Here is a 22,572-nt window from a genome sequence, read left to right as displayed (position 1 = left end):
AGCCTTGGTGCCTTGAAATTATTTTCAACTCGTCCTTAGCCAGATACATGGCAAAACCAATTTCCCTAACTGTTCTGTTTTTTCTTAAGGGGAGCTCAAGAGGGGCACAAAACAACTTGGATTTATACTTTTTCCACAATTCCTGATCTCCTTGAACGGAAATTCTCATCAGCCAGCACACTCGCCTGGTGAGCTGAGCACAATGGAGAGTTTATGTGGAGCAGATGTCAAGCCCTTGCCTTATTATGAAAAATCTGCTCTGCGTTCTTATCCTAGGCAGGGTTAGCGTGGAGGAGAAAATTTTTGAAACTGCCAAGCATAATCTCACACAGCAGTTCTGAAAACTGGCAGAGCATGCCTGAAAAAGGATTAGCAAAATCTTCACCTGTCAGGGTACAGCTGCAGAAACCCCATCTCAACCCTGCTTTCCAGCTTGGCCCCATCCTGGCATGGCTTGGCATAGCGGAAAGATTAAAGGATGAGTTTCAGCTTGCAGCTGGTTGTTTGACTTACCACCTGAGTTTGGAGTGTTTGAAAAAACAAAGATCAGAGTAAAACTCCACCCTTAAGGTTTGGTTTGCTAAGGCAGAACAAAAGCCATTGTGATTCTAGTGACTAGCAGTTGTATGCCGTTGGGTACTACAACTGCATAACTATTTCTGCTATTAAGAATGATTCAGCAGTAAACGGAGGTCCATTTCCCTGTGCACACAAAGGCTCTTTTCTTAGTTTCTTAACCTTAGAGGTATCACTTACTGTAATTTTCATTTACTGAGTGTTCGACAGTTTAATGGGCACTTCTACACACAGTACTTCACTTCGGCTTCACAACAAGCCCTGAAGTCAGTATAATTTCCTCTCATTGTGAAGTTCAGAGCATTTAGTGTCTTTTCATGAGCACTTATCAGTCACTGCTAGAGATGACAGTCAAACCTTGCTCTCCTGACTCCACTAAGTATTCTCACTCCCCTGCTGTCATTATGAGACTGGGTGATGCGAGTCCTGGCTGGGGTCCATGATAGAAGGCTGTTACTGAGAGTGAGGGATCAGAGCTGTGAGAGAGGAGGGCTGACAACCTGAAGCTAATGTGACCCTGTCCACCACACACACTCACATCACAGCACCTGTGTAGTGATGCAGGTGCACAGAGGGTGACCAGCTCAGCTCCATTTTTATTTTTTAGATCAGGTGCTATAAGGTGTCCTGGCTTTAGTACTGAAAAGCCTGTGACTTGGAAACCCCCTCAGTCATGGGCAAACCAGGACGGCTGGTCACCCCCCATATGGATAATATTCTGCCTCTTTGTTTCCACCTAAATTTCTGGTAGCACCTCTAGGTTCAGAAGATTCTTAGCCCCAAACTCTTAGGAAATTCTAGAGGCTTCTGGGAACACACAGTGGATCTCAACAAGACAGTCGTTACTGAGCCTGGACTCTGGGTCATTTTGCCCCAAGTGGTTACATTTTAAATATTTTAAAAATTTAAACCCTTGGTTACCAATGGGAACCAAGTTAATAACAATGATATTTTCTACTAATTATGAAACAGGCAGTATAGGAAGTGCTAATCTTTGACACATAATGTGGTTATTATTACTCCCATTTTACAAATGTGGTATTGAGGTCATACATATTCAAGCAAAGCTCCAGACCCTGAACCAGGTGTATTTGACTCCAAAGCCCATATTCCTGCAGCACATTTCTCAAAGTTCTTCCAGGTCCCCTGTACCCTGTCCCACGCAAATTGGAATTGCATGGCTACTTTGAGATCAGCACCTTTCTTTAGAGGCTCTTGGAAACTTTGGAGTGGAACCAGGCTCACAGCATTTTGGAGATACAGTACCCTGAGAGACTTGGCCCCAGAATGTCACAGAAATACTGTAAAAAGAGTTTACAGGGGAGATTCAGCTGGTTCTCTAAACCAAAAATTAGGACTAACAACATGCTATATCATGCAACATGACCATGAACTTTTTTATCTCAACTTTTTTTTTTTAATAGGTTACCTTCCAAATTTCAGTTTTTGACATTTTAACATCCAATCAATTCTCCTGGAGAAGGGATTAGGGCCATAAAGATTTATACAGATATTAAACCTTATTGGACACACTATTTTCTTGTAAAATTTTATTTTTTAGATTAGGTGCTATAAGATTTTGTCAAGGCCTTATGAAGGAGTTTACCAAATGAGTACTTCTTTGTTTGTGCTGATACCACCCATATTGGTACTCTTTTGCCTTTGTTCATAAGTAAACAACTATTTGTTGCTGAGATAAACTTTGGTTTCTTTGGTTTGAAAATTAAAACTCAAAATAGCTGTTTGGTCCACACCTGCTTAACTCTATCTGGTAATACCTGTAAAACATGCTGGGTTTCTTCAGTGTTTTGCTGCTAAAAAAATGGTGTTCACAGTCAAGGCTGATCGACTGGTAGTGCTTTTACCTGGTGGATTTAATTTGGCCAGTGAGTTAGAATGACTAATTCTAATTGCTAATTCTATTTTCTTTCTTCATGGACTTTATTTTTTTTTTCCTTTTCTTTTCTAAAAAAATATAAGCAATCCCACTCCTGGGCATATATCCAGACAACACTGTAATTCAAAAAGATACGTGCACCCCATGTTCATATCAGCACTATTCACAATACCCGAGACATGGAAACAACCTAAATGTCCATTAACAGATGAATGGATAAAGAAGATGTACTCCAGGGACTTCCCTGGTGGTCTAGTGGTTAAGAATCTGCCTTCCAATGCAGGGGACGTGGGTTCTATCCGTGGCTGGGGAATTAAGATCCCACATGCCGCAGGGGAACTACTGAGCCTGAGTGCTCTAGAGTCTGCATGCCACAACTTGAGAGCCTGCGTGCCACAATTACTGAGCTTTTGCACCACAACTAGAGAGAACTTGCATGCTGCAACGAAAGACCCTGCATGCCACAATGACGATCCCGCATGCCGCAGCTAAGACCTGAAGCAGACACATAAATAAATAAATAAATAAATAAATAAATAAATAAATAAATAAATAAATAAATAAAAAGATGTGGTCCATATATACAATGGAGTATTATTCAGCCATAAAAAAGAATGAAATAATGCCATTTTCAGCGACATGGACGGACCCAGAGATTATCATACTAAGTGAAGTAAGTCAGAAAGAGAAAGATAAATACAACATCATATCACTTATATGTGGAATCTAAAATATGGCACAAATGAACCTATCTATGAAACAGAAACACACTCACAGACATAGAGAAAAGACTTGTGCTTGCCAAGGGGGAGGGGAGGTGTGGGAGGGATGGATTGGGAGGTTGGGGTTAGCAGATGTAAGCTATTACATATAGAATGGATAAACAAGGTTCTTCTAACTGCTAATTCTGAATTAGGCATATAGATTTTAAATTGGACCTACAACACTTACTATATTGCATTGAGAGAGAGATCTGTGGGCAAAGCTTATACAAGCTTTTCAAAAGAAAGTTTTGTTCATACCTGTTGTCTGAAAAAATATTTCATGATCTGGACAGCTTTGAAGACTTAGAAAACCTGCCCCACTGATCGACTCCACAAGAGTAAAATGTCCTTTGTGTAGAATAAATTTACTTGGAGGTAAGTCTGCCAGTGCACCCCCAAATAGTGTAAAAAATAAAATCCATCCTGGACACTCTCCTATCAATACAGTCAGTAGATCCAGGAGATTCTAGTATCAGTGCATCTTATTTTAAGAAATAGTGGCTTGAAGTATTTAAACAGCTACTTCAGAAGAGTGAAGCACTTTCCCCAATAAAAGCCCTTTGGCATCTGAGAGCCAGTATACAGGCTGGACTTCAGTTCCCCTTCTGCTCTGCACTGCGTGACTTTGTGCCACGCACAACCTGTACAAGCCGTGTATGTAACGGTGACTTGGGTTCAGACCATAATCTGTCTACGTGCAGAGCTAACAAGTTTTACATATCTTTCTATCCCCCAAATATCTATAAACTATAGTTATCCATATCTATGTTCTATATACCCCCAACTCCTCTTTCCAAATTTTGACCTTCTATTCCAATTTGTTTACATTTTCTTGGCCTTATTTTCATTTATGTTTAATTACATGTTTTCCACAAACTACATCATGTCTTTGTGGCATGAAGTAGAGCATCAATAAATACACACACACACATCCCTAAAATCAGCTGCGCCTTGCAGAGCAGCTAAAGAAGCACATAGTACGTTTTTACTGAGTTGAGTTGAGCTGAACTAACCTGACATGTTTTTATATTCCCAGATATAAGGTGGATAAGAAAGCTTTCAGTCATTTTCAATAGGTTTGATTATCCTGTCTTTGTTAGAGCTCTACCCATGGTTTGATCATTATAAGTTACTGTATTTCTTTTCACAACTTGATCTGTAAATGGTGGGGCTCATGGGCCATTGGAAAGTCTTGAAGGCTATGAGTCATATCGCTAAAGGTGGAACTTTTGAGCCAGACTATTTAACTGAAGGCACAAGATGCTGTTATTTACAGCAGACGGAGCCAAATATCAGGCAGAAAAAGTCTCTGTTTACTAATATACAGAACGAACAGAAAGACAGGATGGGCACCACTGGAAAAGTAAGCAGAACATTTCTGTATCCTCATTATGACCTAATAATGTGGGACTGATTGTTAGAACTTGGAATACCTTAACGTAATTAAATACTTGGGGTTATTTCTTGGGGAATTAAATGCCTGTTGAGCAAGCATACACTTGGTGGGGGGGACACTGGGTTGGAGTTTCAGAGAATGCTAATAGAAACAGGCTAAAACAGCATATTAAGGTTTTTCAGTAAGACATTGGGGGAAAATGGAGAAATTTGGTTTCTATTGACATTATTAATAATTTAATTTCAGGATAGCTGGGCATTTGTGCTGGGAAGCAAAATGTTTCCATAAATTGACTTTCAATAGCACGCATTACATTCACTTCTGTAGTTCATTGGGTAACCAAGGTCTCATTCTCAGCCGTTAGAAAAGATTTTCCTGCTGTTGACAATGGAAAAATGCTAATTCTGGAATGCAAAGTGGACAAGAAAGTATCATGCTTTTAAGATTTATTAAGGGCACAGTTTTCATAAAAATACAAGTTAAAAAAATCTTTAAAAACCAAGAATGCATTGTAGGTAAAGTATGTTTATTCTTTTAAAACAGAGTTGGCATTAACCTCGAAAGAGTTTTGGCATTTTTTTCATTTGCAGGTTGGTCAGTATAGTTGCTTGCTTGAAATGGGTATGCAATTGTTTATAGTGTTAGGTGCTTTCATTTGTTTGTTTTGTTTTTGTTTAAACAACTTTGCATTTAGCCTACCTTAAGGTTTTGGAAAAATGAAGATGACATTTGAAGTCTGGGTGATGTGACAAGTGAGGAGGCCCTATGATGTTAGAATTTGAAATAATTCTTTCTGGAACGGAATAGAACTAGAATAAAAGCATTCTAGTTTGGGTCAAGGACCCAGCAAAACTAGCTTAATCGGGGAATTAATTTTGGACTTTAGAAGCTAGCAACTCTACCCATAGAAATTAATGAATCTTAGGGTTGGAAGGAATCTTAAAAATTTGCAACTCCATCCAACCAACAGATGCTTGAGTTCTAGTTGTGCTGCCATGACAAAGTACCACAGAATGGATGGCTTAAACAACAGAAATTAATTCTCTCACAGTTCTGGAAGCTGGAAGTCTGAGATCAAGGTGCTGGCAGTAACTTCTGAAACCTCTCTTTTGGCTTGCAAATGGCCATCTTCTCTCTGTGTTTTCACATGGTCTTATCTCTGTATATATCTGTGTCCTAATCTCCTCTGCTTATAAAGACACCAATCATATTGGATTAAGGACCACTCGAATGACCTCGTTTTAACCTCTTAAAAGACCCTATCTCCAAATACAGACATTCCGAAGTACTGGGGGTCAGGACTTCAACATGTTAATTTTGGGGGAACACAATCCAGCCCGTAACAATAATCATTCCAGAAAATTTGGATAATCAGAAAATATGAGAAGAAAAAATCAATAATTGTCTTATATCTTAAAGACTACCATTGATTTTTTTGTTTGTTTTTATTCCCCTCCTTATATTTTTCCATCCATATTTTATGTAGCTGTACTCGTACAATATTTAAGTATTTTTATCCTATTTTTCCAACTTAATATAAGCATTTTCCAAATTTATAACAATTTATAAACTTTTTAAATGTCTAATTTCTAGATTTACAATTCATTTACTCATTTCTCTATTATTATCTACATATTTGTTTACACATATTGTTTACATATTTCCCTTTATAACTAGTGCTGTGATGACCTCTAATATATACTAATATTTTTCTGAATTTACAATTTCCTTAAGTTAGGTTTTTTTAAATGGAATTACCAGGTGAAAGTGTCAAAATATTCTTAAGTAGGGTACAAAGTTTTAGTTATATAAGATGAGTGAGTTCTGGAGATTTAATGTATAGCATAGTGATGATAGTTAACAATATTGTATTGTATACTTGAAATTTGCTAAGAGGACAGATCTTAAATTAAACCTTAACACACACACATGAACAAACACATGAAAACTCAACAGTAACTAGGTAGAGGTAATGGATAAGTTATTTAGCTTGACTATGGTGATCTTTTCACAATGTATACATATATAAAAACATCAAGTTATATTCCTTAAACATATACAATTTTTATATGGCAAAGATATCTCAATTAAGTTGCTAAACAAAATGTGACCACCCACAGGAAAAAAGAACCATTTTAGTATCCTGATGTATACTGCAAATTATTTTCCAAAGGTGTTGACATGAATGACACTGCCCATTTCAGCACCCCTTTGACAATACGTAAGTAAAAAATCATTATTGACTTAACAGAGAATTATCTCATTACTTTTATTTTAAAAAAATTTATAACCAAGGAAAACAAACACTTCACTATATATTTATTAATTTGTATTTTCCTCTTTATGTTCTTTGCGTGTATCTCCAGGTAGGAGTAAAATATGTGGGAAGACAGAAGAGGTAGGAGTGGAAGTTTTAATGCTTTCCCTATCAATTCGATTATGCATTGTATATATCAAAAATGTTAACTCGTCATTTTTGCTTTAAGCTTTTTTCCCTCAGACTACTTGCTTGAATTACTTACATTTGGAAGATTTATTTACTGTTTCTCAACACACAAAATTTTCATTCTTAGATGTTTCCTTTATGACTTTTTCTATCATCCTCAAGCATAAAAGTTTCTCCATTCTCCATGTATTTGATATTTATGTCTTTACTTATCGATAAAATAGTTTGTCTTTAAATCTCAACTATTAATCCAGCAGGAACTTGTGTGGGATTGTGGTGTGAGATTTCTAACTTCGAGATTGGCCCACATTGCACTGTGACCCATGACATTTGCCTTGCAGAGGCAGAGGGTGAATGTTAAAGTCACTGATGGCTTTCAGCCTCTCATCTATTTCCAGCATATCATTTCTCACACTTAATCACTTGCAAAAGAGCCATGTAACCATCCATCTAAAGGAGATCTCTAGGAGTGGTATGTTAGTCGACAAGTAAGATGAGAGATAACGCATTTTGTATCTGAACAAATTAATTAAAATATTTTATACGATTCCTAGACAGATTTGAGGATGGGAAAACAAGAAAAATCTCTCCCTGTCTCCTTCTCCCTCTCTCTCTCTATCTCTCCCTCCACCCCTCACTGATTTCAATAATGTCAGCAAACTTACTTAATTGAATAACTATACCAAAACCAACTGAACAGCTGGAGGCTACTCACTGAGGATCTCCACCCCTTAGTTTTACCCCTTTGCTTTACTGTGCTTCAAAGTGGAATTTTTTTTACAAATTGAGTTTGTGGCAACCCTGCGTCAAGCAAGTCTATCAGTGCCATTTTTCCAATAGTATTATTTTTTAATTAAGGTATGTACATTGTTTTTTTAAACACAATGCTATTGCATACTTAATAGACTACAGTATAGTGTAAACATAATTTTTATATGCACTGGAAAACCAAAAAATTTGTGACTCACTTTATTGTGATGCTCTAGAACCAAACCTGTAATATCTCCAAGGTATGCCTCTACTTTTAAGAAATTCTTGCATGTGGCATGAGCTCAATTCACATTCGTCTATTTCAGCCTTTAATGTTAATTACCAATGCCTCATATCATGATGTTTTCCCTCTAGGTGACAAAGTCATCCCCCTCTTTCCGCCTCAGTGTAGAGAATGCAATGCTTGTCGCGACCCAGATGGCAACCTTTGTATAAGGAGTGAGTAGGTTTCAGTCACTTTTCTCTAATGCCATTTAGCTGTTCCTGTGCTAATTTTTGAATTGAATTAATATGATCATTTGATGTATCAAATAGCGTTACTGGTCATGGAGTCCTGGCTGATGGCACCACCAGATTTACGTGCAGGGGCAAACCAGTCTAACACTTCATGATCACTAGTACATTTACTGAGTACACGGTGGTGGATGAAACTTCCGTTGCTAAGATCGATGACGCAGCTCATTCTGAGAAAGTCTGTTAAATTGGATGTGGATTTTCCACTGGATATGGGACTGCTATTAAAACTGGCAAGGTAAGCAGCAGGGTGGGCTAGTTCCTTCTTTTTTATTTTTTAGATAATATTTTTTGAAAAACTGAAGCTTTTGGGGAAAAACACTTTTGAAAACATCTCATGTACAGACTGTTTCTACACAATGCCAAATCAACTGGAAGAAAAAATTCAGATTCGAAATTTTATTTCTAAATAAGCGCTCCCATTTACAATTGCAACAAAAAGAATAAAATACCTAGGAATAAACCTACCTAAGGAGACAAAAGTCCTATATGCAGAAAATTATAAGACACTGATGAAAGAAATTAAAGATGGTACAAACAGATGGAAAGATATATCATGTTCTTGGATTGGAAGAATCAACATTGTGAAAATGACTCTACTACCCAAAGTAATCTACAGATTCAATGCAATCCCTATCAAAGTACCAATGGCATTTTTCACAGAACTAGTACAAAAAATTTCACAATTTGTATGGAGACACAAAAGACCCCGAATAGCCAAAGCAATCTTGAGAAAGAATAACAGAGCTAGAGGAATCAGGCTCCCTGACTTCAGACTATACTACAAAGCTACAGGTAATCAAGACAGTATAGTACTGGCACAAAAACAGAAATATAGATCAATGGAACAGGATAGAAAACCCAGAGATAAACCCATACACATATGGTCACCTTATCTTTGATAAAGGAGGCAAGAATATACAATGGAGAAAAGACAGCCTCTTCAATAAGTGGTGCTGGGAAAACTGGACAGCTACATGTAAAAGAATGAAATTAGAACACTCGCTAACACCTAACACAAAAGTAAACACAAAATGGATTAAAGACGTAAATGTAAGGCCAGACACTATCAAACTCTTAGAGGAAAACATAGGCAGAACACTCTATGACATAAATCACAGCAAGATCCTTTTTGACCCACCTCCTAGAGAAATGGAAATAAAAACAAAAATAAACAAATGGGACCTAATGAAACTTAAAAGCTTTTGCACAGCAAAGGAAACCATAAACAAGATGAAAAGACAACCCTCAGAATGGGAGAAAATATTTGCAAATGAAGCAACTGACAAAGGATTAATCTCCAAGATTTACAAGCAGCTCATGAAGCTCAATAACAAAAAAACCAAACAACCCAATCCAAAAATGGGCGGAAGAACTAAATTGACATTTCTCCAAAGAAGATATACAGATTGCCAACAAACACATGAAAGGATGCTCAACATCACTAATCATTAGAGAAATGCAAATCAAAACTACAATGAGGTATCACCTCACACCAGTAAGAATGGCCATCATCAAAATATCTACAAACAATAAATGCTGGAGAGGTTGTGGAGAAAAGGGAACCCTCTTGCACTGTTGGTGGGAATGTAAATTGATACAGCCACTGTGGAGAACAGTATGGAGGTTCCTTAAAAAACTAAAAACGGAACTACCATACGACCCAGCAATCCCACTACTGGGTATATACCCTTAGAAAATCATAATTCAAAAAAAGTCATGTACCACAACGTTTATTGCAGCTCTATTTACAATAGCCAGGACATGGAAGCAACCTAAGTGTCCATCGACAAATGAATAGGTAAAGAAGATGTGGCACATATATACAATGGACTATTACTCAGCCATAAAAAGAAACAAAATTGAGTTGTTTGTAGTGAGGTGGATGGACCTAGAGACTATCATACAATGTGAAGTAAGTCAGAAAGAGAAAAACAAATATCGTATGCTAACACATATATATGGAATCTAAAAAAACAAACAAAAAAAATGGTTTTGAAGAACCTAGGGGCAGGACAGGAATAAAGACGCAGACGTAGAGAATGGACTTGAGGACACGAGGAGGGGGAAGGGTAAGCTGGGATGAAGTGAGAGAGTGGCATGAACATATATACACCACCAAACGTAAAATAGATAGCTAGTGGGAAGCAGCCGCATGGCACAGGGAGATCAGCTCGGTGCTTTGTGACCACCTAGAGGGGTGGGATAGGGAGGGTGGGAGGGAGACGCAAGAGGGAGGAGATATGGGGATACATGTGTACGTATAGCTGATTCACTTTGTTATACAGCCGAAAGTAACACACAAAAATTATACTCCAATAAAGATGTTAAAAAGAATAAATAAAATAAAATTAATATTTTGTTTCACAAAATAAATATCAAGGCTGGTTTGTTAGTTTATTAGGGCTGTTGTAGCAGAATACCATAGACTGGGGGGCTTAAACAAAACAAATTTATTGTCTCACATTCTGGAAACTAGAAGCCCGAGATCAAAGGGTCGGCAGGATTTGTTCCTTCTGAGGGCTGTGAGTGAAAGATCTGTTCCAGGCCTTTCTCCTTGGCTGTCTTCTCTCTATGTCTCTTCATATCACCTTCCTTCTATGCCAGTCTTTTTTGTCCAAATTTCCCCTTTCTTTCTTTCTTTCTTTATTTATTTATTTATTTATTTTTGGCTGTGTTGGGTCTTCGGTTCGTGCGAGGGCTTTCTCTAGTTGCGGCAAGCAGGGGCCACTCTTCATCGCGGTGCGGGGACCACTCTTCATCGCGGTGCGCGGGCCTTTCACTATCGCGGCCCCTCCCGTTGCGGGGCACAGGCTCCAGACGCGCAGGCTCAGTAGCTGTGGCTCACGGGCCCAGCTGCTCCGTGGCATGTGGGATCTTCCCAGACCAGGGCTCGAACCCGCGTCCCCTGCATTAGCAGGCAGACTCTCAACCACTGCGCCACCAGGGAAGCCCCAAATTTCCCCTTTTTAATAAGGACACCAATTATATTGGATTAGGGCCCACCTAATTACCTTATTTTAACTTGATTACCTCTGCAAAGACCCTATCTCCAAATAAGATCACATTCTGAGGTACTGGGGCTTAAGACTTTAACATATGAATTTGCAGGTTTGGGCGGGGGGACACAATTCAACCTATAATGGTTGGCATATAGTATGAAAACATGCATGCATTTTTTTTTAAAGATTTATTTTATTGATTAATTGATTGATTGATTGATTGCTATGTTGGGTCTTCGTTTCTGTGCTAGGGCTTTCTCTAGTTGTGGCAAGCGGGGGCCACTCTTCATCGCGGTGCACGGGCCTCTCACTATCGCGGCCTCTCTTGTTGCGGAGCACAGGCTCCAGGCGCGCAGGCTCAGTAATTGTGGCTCACGGGCCTAGCTGCTCTGCGGCATGTGGGATCTTCCCAGACCAGGGCTCGAACCCGTGTCCCCTGCATTAGCAGGCAGATTCTCAACCACTGTGCCACCACGGAAGCCCCCATGAATGCATTTTTAAGAGTGATTATTTGGATTCGATTTATGTCACTCTTAATGAATCAAAGAAGTATGTAGACTAACACACAGTTCATAAATAGTAAAACCATTCCCACAAGCAATCTCTATACTGTGGTGGTCTCATCCAACTCCGAAGTCTTAAAAATTACCTATATGTTAGTTGACTCCAAATTTATATCTCAAACTCTCTCTGAACCCCAAATTCTTTTGTCCAACTCCTTACCTGACCTCTCCCTTTGAAGGTCTCACAGGTATCTCAAACTGAATATGTATAAAACAGAATTCTTAATTTTCTTCCTCCCTACCGCCCAAACATATTTATGCTCACTCAAATTTTCTTCACCCTTGATCTTCCCTCTCCATTACCTTATATGTAATCCAGCAGCAAGTCCTGTTAATTTTACCTACAAGGTATATTTTAAATCTTTCCATTTTCTTCAACTCACTACCATCATCATATCTTGACAGATGCAATGGCCTCCTTTTGTAGTCTTCATTACTCCTCTTGACCATCTCCAATAATTCTCCATTTACAAGCCAGAGGAATTTTATAAAACATAAATTGGTCTGCATTACTTCTTTGCCAAAAATCCTTCAGTAGCTTCCATACTTGGAACAATCTCGTCTCCTCCACTATGATCCACTCACACTCACTCGCCTCTCTTGAGATCTGTAAGCCTGCTGAGCTGTTCCTACATGAAGACATTTACACAAGCTATTCTGATTGTCTGGAACACTCATCTACCGAGCCCTTGTGTAGGTGCTTCATTAACATTATTCTCAGATTAAAGATAACCCACTTAGGGCTTCCCTGGTGGCGCAGTGGCTGAGAATCTGCCTGCCAATGCAGGGGACACGAGTTCGAGCCCCGGTCTGGGAAGATCCCACATGCTGCGGAGCAACTGGGCCCGTGAGCCACAATTGCTGAGCCTGCGCATCTGGAGCCTGTGCTCCGCAACAAGAGAGGCCGCGATGATGAGAGGCCCGCGCACCACAGTGAAGAGTGGTCCCCACTTGCCACAACTGGAGAGAGCCCTCGCACAGAAACGAAGACCCAACACAGCCAAAAATAAATAAATAAAATTAAATTAAAAAAAAAAAAGATAACCCACTTGCTCAAAGAAGTTGTTTTTTTTTTTTTTCTGTCTACTCCATCTAAGCAGGAACCTCTTTCCATTATTCAAGGCTACATGATTGCTTCATTAACAGTATGTGTCCCAAATCTCAAATTCTTATTATACCTTTAGTCTTCATTAGACCACAAGCTCCAAGAAGGTATGGACCAAGTCTCTATTCACTACAGTACTTAGCAAGGAGCCTGGACATAGTAATGACTTAATAAATAATAGTTGGAAAAAAAGAGATGTATGAATGAATAAGGAAAGGGATGTCCAAATATGTGGAAGAATAAAAAGGTGAGGAGCTTGTGGAAAATATACATATGGGCGTTGAAGCAGATTTATCCCAGACATAGGTTCAAGACAGGTCTGAGATCTATGAATGTATTACATTAGCATGCATGTACATGTCAATGACATATGTTAGTAACCACTTGCTTTTAAATTTCTTTGGAAAATCTTGGTGCTGGAACATTCCTCGAGACCTTCCACTAAGAATTTTCTACCAAGACAGAGGTGAGAGAAGGGACATTGGATATGGTTTTATGTTAGTATTCTAAGTTTTTTATTGTACTTGATATATTGGTACCATATTAGTACTTGGCTAATATATTATTAACCAAGACATTCTCCACTTTTAGGTATAATTTTTTACTGGAAGCTATATCTTAAGGCAAATTACTTGAATGAACACATATTCTTGCCTTTGCCTATTTGAAAATAGGTCAAACTAACAGTATGAGGATGTGTTGGTGTCCCCCAAGACACTCTTTTGATTTGATGATTCACTAGAAGGATTTATAAAACTCAGAACAGTTATTATACTCATAGCTACAGTTTGTTACAGTGAAAGGATACAGATTAAAACCAGCAAAGGAAAAAGCCACATAGGGTAGAGTCCAGGAGAGACCAGGTACAAGTTTCCAGTTGTCCTCTCCCAGTGGGGTCACATGGACAGAGCTTAATTCTCCCAGCAACAATGTGTGACAACACATATTAAGTGTTGCCAACCAGGTAAGCTCACCCAAGTCTGGTGTTTAGGGTTTCTATTGTGGGAACAGTCATGTAGGCACACAGCACACACAGGACTGACCTCAGCTACTCAGACTCCAGTAGCATCAGGAGTTAAGCTGATGGATCAAAGCCCCAGACATATGAAAACAGGGATTCACCGTAAGTCACACTGTTAGCATAAACTATCTGGAGTAGCCCAATATCTCAGATGTACAAAGACACTCTTAGTGGACAGGATATTCCAAGGACTCAAAAATTATCTCCCAAGAGCTGGTTAAGGTCCTAAAGCTCTTTGGAATAGTGAAATTTAAGTATTTATTAACGATCATGAAGGGGATCAGAAGAGTAAAGAAAAATAATACTGAAAAGTGGAAGCTTACTATATTTTAAAATACAAAATAATAAAATATTATTTAAAATAATAAAAAATTTTAAGTGACCTAAAATTGACACTCTTATTTTAGACTATAACTTTCTTCTATAATAATGATATGGATAATTCACTATAGATATTAATCTCCAGTTCCCATTCTGTAGAACAAGAAGGTTGGGAAGGAAGAGAAGTTTTTTTTGTTTTTGTTTTTGTTTTTCAGGTGGGGGGACATCTGAAGTTAGCAAGAGACTGGGGCCATGATCCACTTAAAGGCTTAGAGTCAGGGTGACAGGAAGGTCAAAAATTACAACTTTCCAGATGGGTGATGGAGTCCTAGGGAGAAGTCTTTAGAGGCACAGTTCCCAGGTGGTCAGAAATATCACACTTCAGGGCCACCACAGCCTAAGGCTTGCTAGAGATTAAATAAGGAAGGCTGAAAGAGGTCCCAGAAGACAGTGCTAGAATCATAAAATTCTAGATTTAGAATTCAACCATCAACAAAAAATTTCATCTCAGATCTAGATAATAAAGCTAGCAGATAAACTAGTAGAAAAGGTAGAGAACGCCCAGTTTCGTTTCTGGCATAAAATGCTGACCACAAAGAATCCATCAATAAAGTTTGCTGCATAAATGAGTGAATGACTGAATGATACTTGAGAGAATGGCCACACTAACTTCAGAGCTCCAAATTCAGGAAATGAACTGAGGGGTTAGGATGCCGTAGCTGAAACTACAGCACCTCTGTACCCACTTAAATATCTGCTTATAAATTCAGACATTTCAAAACACATGCATACATAGACCTCCACACACGGGCTATTTCTTCAGGTAATTCCTGCAAAGGAGGACAAAACTGGAGAATCAGGACATCTGACAACACACCCTGCTCATACATAAGCCTTTGCATGTTAAAAAGAAAACGAAAAAAAGGAAGGAAGAAAGGGAAGAAGGGAGGGAGGAGAAAAAAGAAAGGAAAAGAAGACAAAAATGATCACAATAAGTTCCATAGCCTTTTCGTGGGTTTCCTGGTTTTCAGGTCTCCCTGATCCCTGCTATGAAACAGGATTAGGACTCTACTAGCAGGAAAATGACTTTTGGCTAGAACCTTCTTTAACATAGCACAGTACAGGATAAAAATCCCCCAATTGATTTAACTACATTTCCTTCCTGGAGCTACAGACGGATCATCTAATTGCAACATGGAAATTCAACTTCAATGAAAAAACAATTTATTTACAAATGACTCAGGGTTATGGTTATTAAGAAAATGCTAGTTATACCAAATCTAAAACAGATTTAGCATGGTTTTGTGGAGAAGAGTAATAGAGATCCAAGTGCTTATTTAATCCTGTTATGAGGTTAGATGAGGTTATGGGTGGTGTCCAAGAAGGCTGCAAAAGCTCCCACAACAAAGGCCTGAATGATGTAACTTTTTATCAAAGGTTTCCATTTATCTGCAAAATATTGATTTTGTTCCTTTTCTGTTCTCAGACATTCTGCTGTTTCTAGCTCTCTTTGTGGCATTCTCACAAGAACAAGTCATCCAGTCCTAATAACTCATCATAGTGATCTTCTGAATTTTGTGTTCTAATATTGGAGATACTTTGCAGGTTCCACATTTTAACCCTAGGTCTAACATTTACAGGAACTTGTCTCTCCACAGGTCACCCGTGGTTCGACTTGTGTGGCCTTTGGCCTGGGAAGAGTTGGCCTTTTGGTCATCATGGGCTGTAAGTCAGCTGGTGCATCCAGGATCATTGGGATTGACCTCAACAAAGACAAATTTGAAAAGGCCGTGGCTGTCAGAGCCACTGAGTGCATCAGCCCCAAGGACTCCACCAAGCCCATCAGTGAGGTGCTGTCAGAAATGACAGGCGAGGCTTCCCTGGTGGCGCAGTGGTTAAGAATCACCTGTCAATGCAGGGGACACGGGTTTGAGCCCTGGTCCGGGAAGATCCCACATGTGACGGAGCAACTAAGTCCGTGCACCACAACTACTGAGCCCGTGAGCCACAACTACTGAGCCAGTGCACCCACAGCCCATGCTCCACAACAAGAGAAGCCACCGCAATGAGAAGCCCGTGAACTGCAATGAAGAGTAGCCCCCACTCATCACAACTAGAGAAAGCCTGCATGCAGCAACGAAGACCCAAAGCAGCCAAAACTAAATAAATAAAATTAATTTATTTAAAAGAAGAAAAGAAAAGAAATGATAGGCGACACTGTGGGCTACAGTTTTGAAGTTACTGGGCATCTTGAACCTATGGTGAGAGCCAAGATTAGAGGAGCCACACAATACCCAAGCTACCTTGATCGCACAGGGTAAACTCATTTTCCACAGCTTTACTGAAAGCGACTACCCGTTAAGCAAAATACCTGGTAATCATGAAGCACTTGTGCCTAAGAAGTCAAGCAAAACTTATGTGCAGGTCTGCTTGACCAAAGTATCATATCATACCACTCTCATGTGATCAGACTGCCAGGGAGGGAGTCTACCATCTAGGCAAATTGTTTAAGTGTTAATCTACTTTGTATGTATGGCTTTTTTGGCAAAAGTGATTCCATCTCTTGAACGTTAGCAAGTCAAACAGCACAAAGTGACTCTCTGGAGACAGAGAAGGAGGAGATCCAGGGGTGAAAGGAACTATTCCAAGTTTGGCAGTCTCTTCCCTCAAAACCACGATGTAGCCAACTTCTCACTCTATACCTGAGTTTGCTTTCTCCTTTCTGAATTCTCTTAAAATAGGAGCCTTCAACTTTTTAAAATATGCCTCCCTTGTGGCAGTCAGTAGCACCAGACTTCCATTTAAATCTGAGAAACAGGTCAGATCTCCTGGATTGGAAAGCCCCAGCCTGGGATAAGGTAGGGAGGGAGACTTGGAAATATGGGACAAAGTCAATTCTGCTCACAACTGAGTAGGAGACAAAATTCGCTCTAATACTTTTGGTACTTTAGGAATAAGTAGTCTTTAATTTACCACTGTTTTCATTCCCCTTCCCTAGTGTGACTTAGAATTATTCCATAGCAACAAATACCATGTTTACACAGCCAATATGCAATACTGGATATTGCTATGGCCTACTGATTTCCAGATGATACTTTAATGAACATTAGTCTCTGAAAAATGCCAACATCTATTGCTACAACCAACCAAGTATTCAAAAAACTATTAATGAATGACTGGATGGGTGGATGACCAGAAAATGTGGGGTTAGTCTCAGAAATGTAAGCAAGAAAGGGATTCCTTTGTCCCACATTTTAGCATTTGATTTAATTTTCATACTAAACTTTAAAAAAACTGGATTAATTGATTCAGTATAGGTAATTTGATTTAGTTTAGCTCAACTGGCTTTCCAAACCTTATCTGAAGTGGTGATATTGGTCTGAAAATATTGGAATTTCCCCCTGCATTTTGGTCCATGGTAAACTGAAAATGCCATGAACACTGACCACATTAATTTCTACTTTCTGCCTTAAAGGACAAATGTATGAACGAGTTTAATTCATGACTAAAGTTGTGTTGAGAGTGTTTTAAAACAAGCAGAGGGACTCCCCTGGTGGCACAGTGCTTAAGAATCCGCCTGCCAATGCAGGGGACACGGGTTTGAGCCCTGGTCTGGGAAGATCCCACATGTGACGGAGTAACTAAGCCCGTGCACCACAACTACTGAGCCCGTGAGCCACAACTACTGAGTCAGTGCACCTAGAGCCCGTGCTCCGCAAAAGAGAAGCCACTGCAATGAGAAGCCCGCGCACCACAACGAAGAGTAGCCCCCACTCGCCACAACTAGAGAAAGCCCGCGTGCAGCAACGAAGACCCAACGCAGCCAAAAATAAATAAATAAATAAATAAATAAATAAATAAATAAATAAATAAAAGGAAAGTTAAAAAAAAAAAAACAAGCAGAAAGAAAAAGGCATGTGGGCCTAATTTCACTTCATGACTTGGAAACAAAACCAACTACTGGAACTGCAATAGTATGTAGGGCATTTCTGAGCCCATGACATATTATGAGACATGAGAAACAAACAGTCTCCTTCATTCTAAACTCAGATCGATGCCCTTGCATCCTGCAACATGAACTATGGGGTCAGCGTGGTGGTAGAGGCTCCTATATCAGCCAAGATGCTCACCTATGACCCAAGGCTGCTCTTCCGTGGACGCACATGGAAAGGATGCATTTTTGGAGGTAAGAATGGCAGAGCCTTATTTGTTTATTGTCAGTCTCTCTGCACTAAAAGAGAGGATTCTCATGCTTCCTGAGAGCAGGGACTGGGTATGTTATACCTCTACCCTATTCCCAGCCCTGGAAACAGTGCCTGGTCCTTAGCATATTCCCAAAAGATATTTGGTGAATAACTGAATTTTACTTCTAATTCCTGGGTAATCCATAATCTCCCCACATCACACAAATAGTCAAAGTGAGGAGGCTCAACTTGTACCTCTTGTGTATTTCTCAGTTCAAGTCTTATTTCCTTGAAGGAGCCCTCTCTAAAGAATCTCATCTGTACCAACCAGCCTCTCATTTTTTGTGCACCCGGTACTGTGGAAAGAGAACAAGGCTTGGCCTCACATTGACCGTTGTCTGTATCTTTGGTGACCTCGACAAGGGCTGTACTAGCCAAGTGCTGAGTGGGCTCAAGAAAAAATGGGAGAAGAGGAAGTGGAGCAGTGAACTGTAAAGTGGCTTCTCTGTAAAAGGAGCAGAGACATGGAGTAGCTAGAAGTTGTGGGGGCAATAGAGGTTCCTCATGGGGTTTTTGCCTTTGTTTCTTAAGATGGGAGAAATACAGCTCATTTGTGTGTTGTTAAGGATAGTCCCGTATGGGGAAAAGGTAATAATGCAAGAGAGAGAAGGAACAAATATAATAACACATAAAGATCATTCAGTAAAGTCTAAAGAGAACATGTATGCTTACTTACAGGTTGGGAAAGCAGAGATGATGTTCCAAAACTAGTGAGTGATTTCCTGGAAAAGAAATTTGACCTGGACCAATTGATAACCCATGTTTTCCCTTTTAAACAAATCAATGAAGGCTTTGAACTGCTCTACTCACATCAAAGGTTATCTGTTTTTTATGGTTCTCTTGTCTCCTCCCCATAGGTCACTTTTTAAATTTAGTATTTATAAATGCATCTGTTTCCTTCATATTTTATTTCTGATTATTTTATGTAGCAAGATTGATATAGCTGATTACTTCTTCTTCATAGACTTATTATGTCATCGTCTTATATTAACCAATTTTTAAAAAAACTTCTGGACTTCATTTTTTTGTACTAGATTGATTTCATCTTGGCTATTTTTATTTCAGCACAAAGCTGCTCACTTCTTCAAGTAATGCCACAAAATTTCCTTACTTTACAGTTTTCAAAGTGCTTTTTAAAATGTGTTTTCTTCCGATCCTTGAAGGTTAGGTTTTGTTTGCTTATTTGTTTGTTTTTTAACTTTTGACCTCCTTCATCTATTTCTCCCACCCAGTACTCCTGCTTCTGGCAACCACCAATCTGTTCTCTGTATCTGTGAAGTTGTTGCTTTAGATTCCACATACAAATAAGATCATACAGTATTTGTCATTCTCTGACTGACTTATTTCACTTAGCATAATGCCCTTGAGGTCCATCCATGTCGTTGCAAATGGCAAAATTTCATTCATTTTATGGCTAAATATTCCATTGTACACACACACACACATACACACACCCCACATTTTCTTTATTCATTCATTCATCCATGGACACAGGTTGTTTCCATATCTTGGCTATTGTAAACAGTGCTGCAGTGAGCATGGGGGTGCATATATCTTTTCAAGTTAGTGTTTTTGGGTTCTTCAGATAAATACCCAGAAGTGGAATTGCTGGGCCACAGAGTAGCTCTATTTCAATTTTTTTGAGAAACCTCCATACTATTTTCTATAGTGGCTGCACCAATTTACATTCCCACCAACAGTGCATGAGGATTCCCTTTATCCACATCCTCGCCAACACATGTTATTTATCTTCTTGATGGCAGCCCTCCTAACAGGTGTGAAGGGATATCTCATTGTGTTTTGATTTGCATTTCCCTGATGATTAATGATGTTGAGCATCTTTTCATGTGTCTCTTGGCCATTTGGACGTCTTCTTTGGAAAAATGTCTATTCCGACATACACCTTTACTTAGTCAAGCAATATTAATAGCTTAATATGGTCACTTTGAGAAATAGTTACTAGCTATTATCCAAAGAAACATAAATTCTACTCTTAGGAATTTTGTTTCAAATATTACCTTAAGGCAGTGGCTTCTAAATTGACATTTATAAACCTAAGCTCTTCAATTTCCATCGACTTCCACACAGCTCCACTCGAATGTCCCACTTGCATCAATTTCACTCAAAATAATGTTTCCACCAATACATCTTATCTCAGCAAATAATGCCACTTATTCTGCTTTTACAGACTAGAAGCCAGAGCATCACGTTTGACTCCTTCTTCACTCTTGCTTACAACATGTAAACTGATGCTAAGCTCTGATAGTGCACGGTCCAGTTTTTCCTCCAGGATCCTCCCTCTCATTGCCCATGATTGTTACCTTAGTTCAGTCCAGTAATCTCTCACCTGGACATGTTAACACAGTAGCACGATAATACGTCTCCTGCCTTCTGTATTTTACCATATTAGCCAGGCTTCACTAAGCTGCTAAAACTCAAGTGGCCCCCAAATATCAATGCCTTAGCATGGTTTTGAAAGCCTTTACTATTGGACCACAACCTACTTTATTAGTATACCCAGTTATTCAACAACTGAGAATTTAGCACCCACTCTATCACAGCCTGTGTGCTAGGCTCTGGGGATAAAGTAAGGGAGCAGGGCTCACCTACTTTTCTCCTTGGTACCCAGAAGTCTAAGCACACTGGACTATCCTTCCTATTCACACCTTCCTAGCATATTCATGCTTTCCCTTCAGCAAGGAAACCCCTTTCCTCTTGTCAGCCTTTTCAATTGTACAGATGCTTCAAGAATCAGCTCAGATACCCATATTCATATACTCATATACCGATTCATTTTCTTTCTGGTTGGGACCTCAGGCCCAGAAGGATTTCCAGTAACAGAATTTACCTCAAGTTTCCTAAACGAGGCAGAAAGGACAATTGCATAAAATGTTCTTGTTTGGAACGTATGGAAACAAATCACTAAAAACCATCATTTTACACTTCAGCATTCGAACTGTCCTGACATTTTGAGATTCTAAGTTACAGAAGGTCTGTGTCACGTGATGGTGACCTGGGCTTCCCTTTTCACATTTCCTCTGCTGTGACCATGGATCTGTTTCATAAATACAAGCAGAAGTACAAGATTTGATGAAGATATATAATCTTTATGAAATAAAGATTTAGTGTCTTATGAGGACCTGGGAATCAGCAGGGCGTTTAGGTCAACAATATTAAAATTTTTAATTTACATGTTCTAAAGCCATAATTATATATTTTGAGATATATATGTGTGTATACAAACACCCACACACAAACACACACTTGGATTTTTACGTTGGAATAGAGATTTTTAAAAAAGACTTTTACCCAGCTGCCACCACTTAGAGCAGATTTAGCATATAAAGATATGGTACGTGTATTTCCTACAGTAATATTAATTTTATGGATAGTCTTTAACACATTGTAACCTTTCTTTTTGGATGTAAATGTAAATATTTTTAAAAAGCACTTGTTACAAATTAACTTGAAGTAGGTTTTGAAATCAGCTCATTGCATGGTGCAAGTTACTTGATTAGTTTAGAAAAGAAATAGTGAAATATAAGGGAGGGGCACACTTTAAATGATTAACTTTAAGAATCATTTTATAACTAGATGAAACTGAAAAGCATCCTATAAGGGGTCATGAGGCTATTTGCCAGCATACATTAACATTTCAGAAAATGTCTTTTTGCAATACTACTTAAATATAAAAGTGCAGCTAGAATCATACTGTAATATATATACTAATGTTCAGTTCAATAAAGTAGAATTATAAATCCCTAAGTCCCACTTTACTTAGTAATGACTCATTTAACCAAAAAATGTTTTCAATTTGGTACGACTGCACTGGCATATCTAGCTATATCTATATATATGATATACTTAAAATTCTTAATAAAATTTAAATGTTTTATAAAATGTTTTGTGGTGATATATTTTGTTTGAAGAGGGCAGTTTTATATGTTATAAAG

General features: G+C 38.8%; 1 protein-coding gene across 1 annotated transcript; it reads left to right on the top strand.

Moving 5' to 3' along the window:
• The first annotated feature begins 8,442 nt into the window (after window positions 1-8,442).
• LOC137763605 (all-trans-retinol dehydrogenase [NAD(+)] ADH7-like) lies at window positions 8,443-21,592 on the top strand. Its single transcript, XM_068542064.1, is given in 6 exon segments — window positions 8,443-8,601; window positions 16,034-16,244; window positions 16,587-16,636; window positions 18,426-18,561; window positions 19,298-19,436; window positions 21,568-21,592. Coding segments are annotated over 6 exon segments (705 nt in total). The 5' UTR covers window positions 8,443-8,457.
• The last annotated feature ends 980 nt before the right edge of the window (window positions 21,593-22,572 follow it).

This window comes from Eschrichtius robustus, chromosome 4, assembly GCF_028021215.1.
Source record: "Eschrichtius robustus isolate mEscRob2 chromosome 4, mEscRob2.pri, whole genome shotgun sequence".
NCBI classification, from domain to species: domain Eukaryota; kingdom Metazoa; phylum Chordata; class Mammalia; order Artiodactyla; family Eschrichtiidae; genus Eschrichtius; species Eschrichtius robustus.
The sequence above is the reverse complement of the archived record's forward strand: the minus strand, read 5'-3'. Positions and strand labels throughout refer to the sequence as shown.